Source organism: Emydura macquarii, unplaced genomic scaffold, assembly GCF_026122565.2.
Source record: "Emydura macquarii macquarii isolate MOO-44397 ecotype Brisbane River unplaced genomic scaffold, CSIRO-AGI_Emac_v2 contig_629, whole genome shotgun sequence".
Lineage (NCBI taxonomy): Eukaryota > Metazoa > Chordata > Testudines > Chelidae > Emydura > Emydura macquarii.
Window position 1 is genome coordinate 2,366,850 of NW_027130766.1, and position 15,597 is coordinate 2,382,446.

The 15,597-nt window shown below is 38.3% G+C and overlaps 1 protein-coding gene across 10 annotated transcripts in view; it reads left to right on the forward strand.

The window, feature by feature from the left end:
• Nucleotides 1-15,597, forward strand: part of TANC2 (tetratricopeptide repeat, ankyrin repeat and coiled-coil containing 2) — a 492,680-nt gene that overhangs the window by 355,421 nt on the left and 121,662 nt on the right. For all 10 annotated transcript variants that reach the window (XM_067540990.1, XM_067540986.1, XM_067540987.1 and 7 more), the window contains one exon: nucleotides 3,575-3,838. In XM_067540990.1, the coding sequence (XP_067397091.1) occupies nucleotides 3,575-3,838 (264 nt within the window). The remainder of the gene's footprint in view (nucleotides 1-3,574; nucleotides 3,839-15,597) is intronic.

Consider the following 15,597-nt stretch of genomic DNA (forward strand, 5'->3'; position numbering starts at 1 on the left):
TACATTTGGAAGGTCTTTTTAACCATAATCTGATATTTTGATAGGATTTATCATGCAGAGATAGTATAATTATATATAATATATCTGGCAGAAAAATAGTTATCTATAATAATGTCATTATGACATTTTGTGTTTGCTGTAGTACAGTTCCTCTTCAAATTGCTTCCATGTATCTTTTCCCCAAAACAGGAAAATAAATACCTTGGGTCAAATTGAGGTCCTGTGTTTTTAGCATGGACATGTTTGCACTTTAATGATGCAAAGGCAGTGCTGCTGTGGACCTGCATTATATCAGTCCCGTGGGTGGGTACCCAGTCCTCATGCAACTGCCTATTGAGATTACTCCTGCAAAGCACAATTAATCCCCAGCAGAAATGAGTGCAGGAGATCATGGAGATACGTGCTCAAACACACATATCATGCAAACACAGAACCTGTCCTGGAATGCCCTGGCTGCAGCCCTGTCCATAGGAGAGTTTAGACTGTGAATTTGGCAGTTTTGGAGGAAGAATTGCCTCACATATATCTCATTTTGGTTGCATGTGTTAAGCTAGTGCCTAAATGCATCCTGAAGCGTAAATAGCTAAAAAGTCATTGTGCTTCCTGTATAGACAAGCCTCATTAACTTTTCTCCATGTAGTATTACATTGAGACAAACTCATTTGACGTAGACAATGTGACTCGTCTGAAATAGAAGAACCGTGTTCTCTACAACGGTGATTGAGAAGTGGTAATTTCATAGCTCTGATTGCCTGTGGTAGGCATAGCGTGTTTGCTGCGCCATTACTTAACATTTTAGTTCTCCTCAGGGACATGGACTGCATGCTAATTCAGGATGCTGATTTTTTAGCAGTCGTCGTTGTCTTTTTTTTTTTTTTTTTTTTGTCTTTTAAATAAAATTAAAACTGTTTTGGTTTAAAATAGCTCAGAACAGATTAAACCATAGAGCAATTGATTCTAGCCTGCACAGTAGTACTTCGATCATCCAGGGCCATTCAGAAGATAAATTAACCCTCAGGGAACAATCCCAAATACCTGATTCAGTGAAGAATTTGCACATAAAAACAGTTTCAGCTTGAACCAGTGAAAACTACATTTCAGGTAAACACAAATTAGCAGTTAGGAAGGGGACCTCTAGGGTTTATTTTTCATTTTCTGTTGCTGGCTCATTTAAAGCAAGATTATTGCTAAAATTCTTGTCTGTAAAGATATTTTAATTGTTTTTCCACAGTTTGTGCTGTTTGGAGATCGTTTCCTTCAGTTGATATGTTTCTGCAAAGATTGATTGGAAATACATTGAGATAGGTTTATGGCACAAAGTGATTTTTACATAAATATATGGCACAATGTGTCTCAGCAACACAAAATAAAACTATGAAACAGATTCTAGAAAAGGCATCTGAAAACATATTTCTGAATAATTAAATAGTGTTTGGGGGAGGGTTTGCTAACAACATCTGTTTCTTGTTTTATCTCATTTTCCCATTTTAACATATACATTTGTTTTCCTGTCAGAAAATTTATATTTGAATACCAGCAGAAAATATAAAATACTTAGCACCCCTGTAGTGGTTTTGAACTTCAAAATGCTTTACAATCATTAACTAATCCTTGCAGCACCTCTGAGATAAGAAAGTATTGACCCCATTTTGCAGAGGGAAAAACTGAGCTACAGAGTGGTAAAATGATTTGCCCAAGGTCCCCAATGAAGTTAGAGTCAGAGCTGTTTCCTTTTGGTTTTAAAATACTTGAAACTCTCGGAAGACAGAGAAATACCTAAAATCAAGTGACAAGTAGCTCTTGTGAAAGTAACAGGCACAATAACTGCTGGGATGGCATCTCTTTTGTCTTGTACAGAGTATAATAGCTTCACTATTAATTCCTTCAATTGTCTTTTTTCCCCCTTGTTATGATGCTTGTGACTTTATATATAAATATTCAGCCCCGATTCTCATTATATTATCTCACTACAAATATTAAATGTCGTTATCAGACACAATGGGCCAGATTAATCCCTGGGTAATTCCATTGCAGCTAATGGATGCTCAGCATAACTATTATTTGAGATGCTGTGGTTCAAATTGTGTAAGAAAATCCATTAAAATCCTATTTTGCGAGATGAAACTGTTCTCTACAAATTTTGCTTGAAGTTGAAACTTGGCATAGAAAGAGCGTTAGCCGGAAAGCATAGGCTTGTTTGAGTAATTTTGTGTTTTGTTTTTACTAATATAAAAGAAATTAAACCACTCTGGTGGTGGTTAATGAGACCACACAGATACAAGCCATTATGGATTTACATATCCCTTGCTTCAGAAATGGTCTTTTGTGTGAATGCAAGGAGAAAAGCCTCTTTCAGAAGACAGAGCTTTATAATAGAATATTTTGGAAAACAGAAGTGTGAGAATCTTTGTACTGTAAACAGAGAGTGATTAATTCATGTTGTTTTTTCCAGGGCTACGTGGCAATAGTTTGTTGCATTTTAGACACATTAACACAGAATTTAGGTTTGGAGAGGTAATTACAGTGATTAAATGGAGATGAAAGCATTAGAGTTTCAAATGGAGGAATGGTTTAGAAAAGTGATATTAGTAGATAGATTTGCAGATCTAGGATGCATTTGAGGCATAGGAAAGTTCAAGATCAAGTTGGACATCTAGTTTCCCGATGGAGTAGGAACTGTAGTGGGTGAGTTGAACCTTGTGATGATAAGTTTGGGCTCAGGATTCCCTGCCTATCAATTAGTAGGATATCAGTTTGGATACCTGGGACCAGTTTAGACATGGTATAAGCAGATGCCTCCCTTCACCATTGATTTAAGTGGAGTAGCATGCATTTATACCAAGTCTGAATTTGTCCTGTTCACTTGAAAGATGTTGAAGAAAGTGAAAAACCAAACAAAGGCTGAAAGGCTATTGCTTTGGTGATATCATATTGGAAGTAATACCTATATTTGAATTAAAAAACAATAAAAGGAGGAGACCACGAAATAAACCACAGCAATGTAGCATCAACAGTGTAATCACAGAGTAAAAAGGTGCATTTATGGATTACCTTTGACTTTTCATAGGCTCTTTTAGAAATCACGTGACCTTGGGGATTAACATTTATACCAAGTGGACTTTTCTAAAACAAATAGCTGCTGCGGTTTATTATACTCTGTAGTTGATTACCACAAGTATGTTTATAAACTTTAAACTGATAAAGTTTACGACTTACATATTAGAAGAAAATGGAGACAATGAGCAGTACTGACTTTGTATTTTTTCTTAATCACCTTTATTATAAGTCTGTGGAATTGTGTGTTTGAACAAATACAGTTATTTGCAGCATTTTAATACTCCTGATAACTGGAAATGCCTTTTAGTACCGTCAACCAAAACTTAATAGCAAAACTTTTCAAAGCAGTAAGTAGGACAGCTTCACTAGGTTCCATAATCTCTGATTTATGTGAGACTGCCGGAAAATATGATCAGCTTTATTTTTGTTATTTTCATTGCACATATCAGCTTATATTGTTATGTATGCAGCTACTTCTTTCTTTGTTATTCATATCTTTTTCATTTGTTCCTTCAAGCTACTTTGACAAGCTATTCTGAAAACATGGAGCGCACTAAATATGGAGGAGAAAGCAGCAAAGAATTAGGATCTGGAGGAAACCTGAAACCTTGGCAGTCTCAGAAATCCAGCATGGACTCCTGTTTATATCGCGTAGATGAAAACATGACCGCCTCCACCTACAGTTTAAACAAAATCCCAGAAAGGAACCTAGAGACAGTTTTATCCCAATCTGTGCAGTCTATTCCACTTTACCTTATGCCACGGCCAAATTCGGTAGCAGGTAAGAAATAATTTATTTACTGTTAGATCAGATTAAAACAAGCCACCGACACAGTCTGCTCATTTACTGTTTTCATACTATGTCTTTATGCAAAGAGAAGTCTCATTTTTTCCTCAGGCGGCTGCCATCAGGTGTGACAACATTCCATTTCTGTCTGAAATATCATTTATAAAGGGAAAACCACCAAAGGAGTGCACTTCCCACCCAGTTTTCTGGTTACCTCAGCAATCCAGACTCCCAAAATCCAGGCTTTTTAAAAGTTCATGGCCATCAGATCTTTTGAGTGTTTTAAAAAAATCTGCTTAAAAAAAGTCGTTATTATTTTTTATTAAATGCCATCCAAATACTAACACCAGTCTTAGTTCTACAATAAGAATGCATAATTTCAAGGCATCAAATTTTCAACTCCAAATTAATCATCAGTAATAATATCAAGAGTAATAATATCAATATCTGCAACTCATAATTAAAACTTAGGAGGCTGGTGAAAGAGATGTGCTGGCACTTTAAAATCAAAGCATCACAATATAAGAATACATTTTAAAAACATTAGTCTCTTCTCCTTACTGGCTGCAGTGGAAGTATATAGCAAGGTTTCTCCCACTGATTTCAGTTAAACAAGATATGTAAGCATCCATTAGAAATTAGAATTATGACAAAAGTTGCATGTATTGTTTAATAGAGTTCCATAGATTTCAAAGCTAAAGGGACACCATTGTCATCTAGTCTGACCTCTCCTGTACAGCATAGTCCATAGGATTTCACCCAGTGATTTTCCCCTACTACATAAGTGAATTCCATCAAGTCCAATAATTTCTGGTTGAACTAGAACATAACTTTTGAGAAGACATCCAATTGCAGCTTAAAGTCTCCAAGTGGTGGCAAATTTACCACATTACTTGGTAAGCTGCCTTAATGGTTAATTACCCTCATTAAAAACAAAAAAAGTTGCATTTTATTTTTCTAGCTTCAACTTTCATAACTTTATGCATTTAAGAAACGTGAAGTATAGTCCTGTTTTGGGAAACAAGCATCTTTTCATAAGTCTTTCCATCTACAAATAGGCTTATTTGGTATCCTAGCTTTCCTGGTGGTATTTTGCCATGCGTGTGTGTGCATGCATGTGCGTGCACTATTAAACAATACATAGATATTTATTTTGCCTGTTAATGTTTCCTGGAACCTGAGGGAACTGCGGATGTGTGTCTGAGCCTTAATTTTGAAAATTAGAGGCCAAAAGCATCTCTGCTTCCTTGAAGGTCTGGTGTTGGAAGGATTCCTAAATGATGTTGCAGCATCTTTTAATGGCATTTAACAATCTCTCAGCCTCTTCCCTAGAATTCTCTTCACTGACAAGCAAGAAGGAAAGAAAGGATAATGTTTAAAATATATTAATCTCATTTACAAGCTTTTTATAAGGATTTCCCCTCACTTGTTGTCCTCCTCTGCCCTCTCTTCTGGATTTTGTACCATATTCTAGTATAAGGGCGATGGATGAGTATCCGCCATCATCCATAATGTTGGAGTTGGAAGCCCATCTGTAATTCAATAAATACAAGCTCAATTTTGTGTTGAACTGGCAAGCCTTGTAATCTCTGCAGGATTTTTCAACTGCCTTGCAAAGTATCAGTTATGAACTCATGCAGTGCAAAGAACCTGGGATACTGTCCATCAAAACAGCATGTCTTGCTAGTCTAGGTTGAACCATACAAGTAAATAATATTTATGGCCTAACACTCCTTCATAGTGGAATTTAAAGAATGCTAAAGGCTAAAAGCAGCTGTAGAGATGAGAATTTACAGCCACGAATACATGGAGGCACTGACTATTGGGGTACCGCCTAACACCATTTACTTACAATCAAAAGAACCTGCTACTCAGTTGGAAATCTTAAAGCGAGTCAGGGTGGCAAGAATATGACTAGTCTGTGGTTGAACAACTAAATTTGTTGTGGAGAAGTTTAATCTCTTCCATGTGAAACCTCTCCTATCCCCACCTCAACAAAAGAAAAACAAAAATTGCTCAGTTAATAAATATAAAATCTAAACACCTCTGTTGCATAATTTACTTTGACCACTGAGCATGCCATAGTTGGTCTACGTGGTGGAATTGTGGGCAGGGATTATTTCATGAGAAAATCATCTAGCATAGTTAAGAAGCACTTTGTTCTTCTCCCTTTGCTTCCATGAGTTCCTCCTTCATGCTCTCATTGTACATACGATGCCTACCACGGTAGGGCCTTGATTGGTACCACAATATTACTACTAATGGTTGTGCAGAATGCTGATGGTCCAGTACTTGATGTAATTATCATGAATAATTTGCTGTAAAATTATAGTAAAGTTTTCAGGCAACAAATCTGACCAAAAATTTTTTCCAGGTTAGCCAACCTGTTTATTTCCGTGTATTTGGGTGGAACCAGAGGGTAGCTAGGGCTGGGTCTAATGCAGTATTTCAGTGGTAGTCTACTGACATAACTAAAGCAGACAGTTTTTGTCTTCTTTAGACAAGCTTTGGATTTCCTTTGTAAACAATCACTTCACCATAGTTCTAGGAGTCAATGTGTGGCAGTGCTTGTCCCAGGAGATGTTACAATATCTTTTCAAAAAATTCCCTTTGCATGTCTACAAAAATCTGCATGAAAGCGTTCTCTAATTTCACTCGGCTACAAGCAGCATTTATTAATATTTAATTAATCCCTTCACACTACCAGAAAAACAAAATGAAGAGGAACAGCTCAGTAAAGCAAAGTTATTCTCTTAATAAAACATCACCCTAGTCTTTCAGTTCTTTGTGTATTGCATCTTTTTATTTGGTCAGAAATGCTTCTTATTAAAAAAAAATTGTTGAAGTGAAACTTTAATAAAAAAATGTCTCGTGGCCCACTGAAGCATCATGTGTATGATAATTTACTGCACAGAATGTTACATTCTGGGTTTTAGCGGATTGCTCAAATTAATGGGTTACTGTACATATGATACAAATTTATTTCAAAGGTCCAGTTGTGGGAATACTTAGAGTGTTTCTTTCACATGAGCTCACAAGGAGCACATATGGTGACCAATAACTGGTGACTCACTGCATGGAGTATAAAAATTGATGAGCAATTTCATGGTACTAAGGCCGAAGTAGCTGTGAAGGGCACTGCTGCTTTGCCATGCAGTAACCGTTTACAAATAATTAACAGGCAGAACAAGAGAAATTGAGCAGCGAAAGGAGAGGGAGAAATATTTGTAATCTCACTGGGCAAAGGAACCTAAAATTATTGGGGTTAGGTTTAATTTATGGACAAAAATTTTTACTTCATCTGCTGTTGGTTAAAATGCTAGTAATAAAAACAAGATCCCCAATCCAAATGGAAATAGCTTTAAAATTAAAGGATAATTTTTTACTTGAGAAGGGAAAATGCTAAGCAAATAAAAAATAAGGAAAGATAAACAAGAAATAACTGAAACCAGAACGGACTGGAAAACATCAGGGGGTATATGTCTATACTGCAAAAGAGCACCCGTGACCGTAAGCCTCAGAGCCTGGGTCTACAGACCTCATGCTACTGCATTAAAAATAGTGCATAGAAATTCCTGCTCAGCTGGAGGTGGGGTGGGGTCAGGGGGTCTCAGAGCCCAGGCTTCAACCTGAGTGAAGCACCACCACTATTTTTAGCACCATAGCATGAGTCTGAGTCGTAGACCCGACTTGTTGTGAATTTGCTTGTTTGTTTTTCTGCAGTGTTGAGATACTCTGGGATATCATATGGGGCAATCGTGATATTGATTTACTGTTGTTTCAACTGAACTGTGATCCTTCAGTGCCATTCCGGTGACTGATACATGCTACTGTCTTCCCTTTCTTAATATAGATTTTCTGGGTTTGAAAAAAGAGCGCAAAATGTGAATGTAGTGTTTGTATATTAACACTTGGCTTTAAAAAGGGTAGAATATGCAAATTTTGCCACCAGACTAGCTGAATTTTTCTTCTAAAATCATCATCAAACATTTACAATGACATTTAGATTATGCTTCAAGGCTAATGTCCTTTGAGATGAATTAGAGCAGTTCATCGAGCTAGCCAGTCAAACCATTCCAGCTCTGAATTTCATCAAGTCTTCGCAGAGCTAAAAATGCAATGTAGTGCCTAAAATTAGTGCACAAGGCCATTCTCAGGCTGCCTTTATAAATGCAGAAAGAAAACCAGGCCTACTCCTGCAACACTAATGTCTCAGTATTGTCTTTTTTATTTTGATATGGGAGAAGATCTTTCTGATCCCCAAACTTTTTTGGGGAATCTTTGAGATATCCTTATTAAGTTAACCATTGTTTCCTTGCCCAGTTTCTTTCCTGCAAGTTGGTGTAGCTAAACACCCTTTCACCTTTTCTGATTCATGATTACAGGCTCCTTTTCCCTATGCAGAACGCCCAGTTTCTTTACAGTTCTCTGAAGCCTTTTGGATATTTTTCCATTATTCCAGTTCTGCTGTTGCACTGAAAAATTATCTGAAAGGACCTTACAATGTTTTCTGGCAGGTTTCCTCTACTCTAGTCTACACTACCTGGAGATTCTGCGGCAGTCAGCTGGAGTTTCGCAAACTACGCAGAGTAGCTTGCGTAACTCATGTCGACTGCTGTGCTTCCCTTCTGTGTGGTGTCTTCACTGCACTGCGCTGACGGGAACAGCGTTCCCTTCGACGCAGCGCTACACCACTTGTGGGGGTGGTTTTACTCTGTCAACTTCCTGATCGATTGAGCAGGTCTACACTGACTGCTCGATCGATCTGGCGGCAGCAACTTTGCCGCCGTCAGTATAGACATGCCCTCTGATGCAGTGGCGGATTCAGGGTACTTCTGTTCCTTCAAAAATGTAAATAGGTCTCTAGATGTATTTCTTTTATCTTCTGAGTGAACATTTAAATTTATAATAAACTATGAGAAATCTAGTATTTCATCAACTAAGCCACATTATAAATAGAGACCTAAGTTTAGAAGAGGTCTCAGTATAGGTCTTTCCTCAGAAACCAAAATAAACCTCAAACTCATTCATATTTTGGCAGATAAAGAACAGTGGGCCTCTTTGGATAATCTCCTCCGTTTCTCTTATTCCCTAAACAGGACTTGGAATGAAACTGGCCCAGTAGCTCCTCTTTGGATAATCAGCTGCAGTACAGATGTCTCTTGTAAGCATGGATTTTAGTGTCCGTGGAACATTTGCTTGCCTCTCTCATTATAGTTGTTTTTATTAATAATTACAGGTAAAGCTGGTAGTGGCACCTTTAGCTAAGGTTGCCTATCAGTTTCCATTAAGATTCCCTGTTTTCAGTTGCTCACAACCTTGCCATACTTTAGCTGTTTGAACTGAATTTTTCCATGCCAGGTGCCTGCCTCGGGCTGAATTTGTTTTGAAGGCTTCAGCAGAACTAGTTCAACCATTCCTGAGGAGAAAATTAGGGAAAAGGCATCATTTTGCCTCTGTTAAATTCTTACGACCATTTCATTAAGGAGTTCGAGTGTCTCCATGCTTGGGAGAGGGGACTTAAATTTGGCTGGGGAGTTGCCTTGGTTTCCTTGTGGCTATGCTTTATGATACAGTGCCCTCAACTCACACTGAGTGTAATGATCTGAGGCAATATTATCTACATCATGAGCATCTTATTAAGTCACGACTTGTGAAAGTCAAGACTGATCAATTCATAGATTCCAAGGCCAGAAGGGATCATTATGATCATCTAGTCTGACCTCCTGTACTTCACAGGCCATATAATGTCCCCAGCATAATTCCTAGAGCATATCTTTTAGACAAATATCCAGTCTCGATATAAAAATTGCTAGCAATGGAGAATCCACCACAACCCTTGGTAAGTTGTTCCAGTGGTTGATTACCCTCCGTTTAAAATGTATGCCTTATTTCAAGTCTGAATTTGTGTAGCTTCAATACTTTTTTCCTTATGCGCATGAAACTTCCATTTAATTTAATGGGAAGTTTGTGTGCTCAGTGACTGCAGGTTCAAGCCCCTAGTTTTGCAAAATGTAGAAGATGATCCTATGAGGGCAGGATTGGTTATAGATTGACTTTTATTAGTACTCGAGATAGTAAATGTTTAAATTGTTTGTATGTGGAGATTGTTTGTGGAGGTGGTTATATTTTATACAAACAGACATCTCACCTATTTGGATATATAATAAAATTTCATGTTTCAAGTTGTTTTTTCTTCTGTTTAGAAACACACCACAGAACTAGATATTGTGTAAACTTAATTCATTTAAATAAGAAAACAAATTTCTCCCAGTTCTAACCAAGAAATATCCCTCCCATGTAGATAATCATAGAGAGAATCCACTCAATCAAGGTAAGGAGTATTTGCAGGTATATATCAACTCTCAGGGATCTGGCCTTTACTGCAAAAGGAAATATCACTTTCCTTTTCTAAAATTAATAGCAGTCTCTCTCACTGTGCAACCTTCACAGAATGGCATTCAGTAATCTCTCGTTCTAATCACAATTCACAACTTGGAATCTTTAGGGCTTACCTATATGATGTGGCAGTGTGCAGTACAGGGATGTGATTCCTACAGCTCTCTAACGTGTTGTACAGTAATTGGCCCATGTGAACCCTGCTGGTGCACACTAAAAGTTCCCTAGTGTGTGTTAATGTAATACTGTTTCAAACAGCCCTATGTTAAGATACAGTAGAGAACTTTTAGTGCGCACCTGCAGGATTGAGAGATCAGTTAATGCTCGTTTGAAATCACACCTCCATGGTGTGCATTGCCGGATTGTGGAGACAAGCCTTTTTATTTAAATAAACAAGCATGGAAAAAAGAAGAAAGTGGAATGGGACAGTCAGTGTATAGAACCAGTACCTATCTCATTGTGGTCAACAAAATACTATCCACATTACAAGGAAAGAAAGCAAAAAGGCAGACCAGCCAATTATCAGTTACACGCTGTATATAACAACCAGCTGTTTGGGAAATGAGTGAATGCAGTGTGTGAATTATCAATACACTAATCAGAAAGAACACTCCTTTATTTATTTATTTAGACTCACAACAAAAGGGAAAAAACATCTATCCTGGGCTTTTGTTGGCTTTGATATAATCTTTAAAATATAGTGATATGAGCGAACAGCCAGAAAATAACCAACCAGAGCTTGTGTACTCAACATCCCAACAAAACAATGCCACATCCACAAAGAGCAGCCGTTTTCATGCTCCTTACTGTGTGCCTCTCTTCATTGCCGAAGGAGCCTGCCTCTGTTAAACAATGTAAGGCCTTGTCTGCATGTAAATTGTACTGCGGTAAGTAGGCCTGTACAGTTAGAATGGTACAGTCCTCCTAGTGTGATGCAGTTATACTGCTATAAATATGTGTATATCAGTATAGCTTGTTTTCACATGGGAAGGGGAATAAGCTATACCAGTGTAACTGTGTCATCACTAGGGGTTGCACCAGTATAACTATATCGGTAGTGTCATAGGGTGTACAGACCCCATCCTACCATGGCCACCAAGGGGTAAACAGGTGTTCCAGTTGCGTCCTCAGCTGGCGCTAATTGCTGGGCCAGCAACAGCTGGGGTATAAGAAATTGCAGATCAGAGGAGAGAGGTGACTGCTAGACAGACTGAGGGATTGCTCCGAGGGGACTCCTGCAGGAAGTTGCCCAGGAGATCAGACTTCCAGAGAGGGCGAATCAGAGAACATGAATCTGGAAAAGGCCTACAAGAGAGGTGAGGAAGGAAGCAGCAAGGGATTGTGAGGAGCTGCTTAACACACGGTCCCTGGGCTGGAACCCAGGAGAGTTGGGTGGGCCTCGGTTCCCCTGCCAGTCCCAGTAAAAGGAATAGTAAAACCCCTTGGCACAAAGGGGTCAGGACTCTGTGGGTGCCTGGGATTATTGATTCTTTGCTAGGGTCACTGACTCCTGGTCTATCAGCCTCTTTATTGCCCTGAAAGGGGAGACATGATAAATAACCTGCCTGGAGTCATAAGAGGAAGCCATCTGGTAACAAGCCAAATTATTGCTAGCTGGGTGGGGGATATTGAGGCAGATTCATCACAACATCACGCACAATCAGGGGAGTGCACTGGCTGGTAAAGGCACCGTCTGCATGGGTAAAAAAAATCATACCCCTAGTGATACTGATGCAAAATCTGTGCGTGGATCAGACCTAATCCTCTGATATAATATAGTCCTTTTAGGAGGCCCTGAAGACCAAGACATTTGAAAGGGTCACAAAGGTAATCCAGGAGTCCCTTATGACCATGATACTTCCTATTTTCATAAAAAAAGATGCCAATAACAATCAAACAAGCAGGTGGCTTACTGTAGTTTCCATTTCTCTTCTACTCACCTGTCCCCAGGCAATCAAATTACAATTTTGGGATGACTGCTGAAAATATGCAACCTTTCTTCCCTCACCAGGCAGACTATTTCAGCAGTTTGGAAAGATTGTGAGTTCCATTGTATTGTGGTAAATGAAAAGGCTTGCAATTTTTGACCTAAAAAAAGGTTATGATCCAAAAACAACCCCTATTAAAATTATCCCTCAGCCTCTGTAAAATCTTCTGTACTTAGATTTACAATTCAGAACCATACAAATCCATTTGGTTTGCTATTTTATTGTTCCAAAGAATTTAAAGCTGTGCATTCAAGTATGTTTTCTTCCTATTCCATCCCATCCAGTTATGCACATAATCCACTTTATTTTATATTCTGTAATACTTTTTTTGCTAATCACCTCAGGTACCTTGCATTGGCAGTTGGAAAAAAATCTGACAACTGGACTTTTCTCATCCATATCTCTACCATCCATGAGATGAAATACCAGATCTTGCATTATTTTGGCCATATAAATGACTGGGTGAGGCCTATTAAAAGCACAAATACAAAATAAAAACAAAAACTCCCATACAAATACTAGTCCTCATCCGTTCTCCTCCTTTGTAAAGTATAAAATAAGCACAAATGAAAATCTGCAGCAAATGTTAATTCTGAATTCCTTAAACAGTAAAGGATGCATTTGCAAAGATGAGGCCAGTATTTGCATAAACACACACAAATGGCATTTTCTGTGGGTACAGTGAGTGCAGATGCAGTTTGAAGGAGCAGCCTTTGCCCTTTCCTTTGGCAATTTGAAATCTCTGGGCTAAGTTTTGCCATCTAGACACCACCCTGACTAGGGTGCAGTTCAAGCTCCTTGATGCTGGGGAGAGTCATAGAATTTAAAGCCAAAAGGGACCACCAGATCATCTAGTCTGATCTCCTGACACCACCCAGTTCCCCAAACACTAAACCCAAAAAGCTGAATTTAGAAAGGTATTACAGCCCTCAGGGGGCTATAGAAGAGGTGTACAGGCAGCACCATCCACGGCCTTGCCTCCCTTCACCCCTTTTGAGATGATGTATACCAAGAAAGGAGTATTGTGGGAACAGTTCCTGTGCTCTCCCAAGCTCAAGGAATGCCAGTGTTTCTTGCCTAAGTTTGGTTAGGCCCCTTGCATCCCTCATCCTGCCTTCAAACAAGGTCCAAATGTTCTGGCTCCAAAGGAAAGGTTTTAAAGCATGATGTAAAAGCTGTGACCTTTAAAAATACAAAAGCTTATGCCGCCCTATGACAGTGAAAGATGGGCAACATAAAAAGCTAAAAGGGTACATTTTACTAGGTAACTAAGTCCTGGAAAATGCCTTTCAGAGTAAAAGAAATGTTATGATAGATGCAGTGTTTGGTTGGTCACCTATAAAATGGTTTCTTAAAGTGGGAATATGGTCACCTTTTTTTTTCTCCCATACTCTTCTCGAAGGAAGCCAGCAGCCGTATTTTGAACTCTGAACTATTCTGAACCGTATTCACACAAAGCAACAAAGAATGATGATCTAATCTTGCAGTGACAAAAGTCCAAGAAACAATCTTGAGATCAAGCTGAGACAGAAGAAAGCACAACAGAAGCTTTGAACACTTTTCAGAGATCTCTTTTGAGTCATCACTAGATGAAGAAAAATAATACAGAGATGAAAGAGAGAAATATAAAGTTAAAGGAAACACTTTGAGAGGGAGAGTCCAATCAGATTGCTTATATAGTGTTTACTTCTGTTGTACTTTTCCATACAGCCCCTGTGCTCTGCATCCAGACTTAGGGCTATACTGCAGCGTTACAGGAACCTGCCCACTTTTATTTTTTACTTTCGGAATTGGGTCCAGTTTGGCTCCAAATCATCTATAACTGTGCAAAGGAATCATGGGGGAAGACAGATGAAACCAGGGTTAAGAGTTAGAATTTCGGTATTTTCCTGTTTGAGCCTGAGAGGCAGTTCTGACACCCAAGATCAGACATCTGGTAGATAATGATCTCACAATATCTGTAGCATATTTTTCAGCAAAGTAGTAGGAAAACTGAATTTGGAGTACACAGAAGATACCTAAATTTACATAATGAAGTATGTTTGCTGAAGTAACATTCAGGATCTGAAATATGAAAATATTATGATTTTATTACTGTTATTTGTGTTACTGTAGTTGATAGGAGTCCTAGTCATGGAACAGAATCCCACTGTGCTAGGCACTGTACAAACACAACAAAAAAGACACTCCCTGTCCAAAGAGCTTTCAGTCTTAAGCATTAGTAGTATCATATTGAACGAATCCACTGAGTCAGATGAGAGCTAAACTCCCACCTCCCATCCAACAACATAAACATTTATTAGGCATATTAGGTGTTTAGGCTGCCAAGTATCACTTTAAGGTCAACAGGATAAAAATTGACTGAGACTGCAGAATCACCTGAGTCAACATGGGGAAGACGTTTAAAACAATTCCTTCTGAGTGCATCGTGGATGCTGTGGCTGGCCATAAAATTCCTACTGTTATTTCTTGTGTAACTATCAGTGAGAATGGACAAAAACCACATTTTACTATATGATTCACCACCTTTTACTGTACCGAAAAAGGAAGATTTGAGCCTAACGTGCCAAAAATGTAGCATGAGTAAAAGATCCTGAAATTGAATTGTCCTGTTCAGAGCACTTCAAAGAATAGAAATACATATGGCTTATACAAGAATTGTGTACCACATTGAAGATTCCAGTCAGATGAAAAAAAAATCATGTAACCGAAAGGGAAAGCGTGTAAAAGAGTTCGGTGATGCAAACAGGGGAGAGATGTGATGCTAAGAGGTGGTGAGTGGCCAGAAAAATAACAAGCCAGAGAAATATTTGGTAGAAACTGGCTCACATCAGCTCAAGTGTATAAACTTTTAGAAATAATTGGATCCACATTCACTTCTTCAGCAAGTCTGTTGTAGTGTAAAAGGACTTTAAAATCACGAGAGAGAATCAATAGCTGAATCAAAGTGACGCTAGAAACCACTAGCAACTGAAGTCCTAGTACTGTAAAGGTTTCAATAGCTGCTTTGCTAAACCAGTAAAAATGAAGGTATTTAATAAGCTTTTATTCAAACAGAAATATTCTTAACATTACTACAAGCATGTACTCAAATACAGAATGAGGGAAATAGCTTTAATTTGTTAATCAAAGACAGTACTGTGTCAATCCATCTATTATCAACATTTATCAAATAGCCACAAACCTAGCTTTAGAGTGAAAAACCAGATCAAAACTATTATTGAACCACTGTTGCAAGCTTCCTTTACTGCTAAAATACAAAACAATACCAAAAACATATAATACAAGTCTGAATGGCCTCATCACACTTCTAATAGCCATTTTCTAGAGTCTAAATGTTTTCGTAAATGACATTATACATTGATG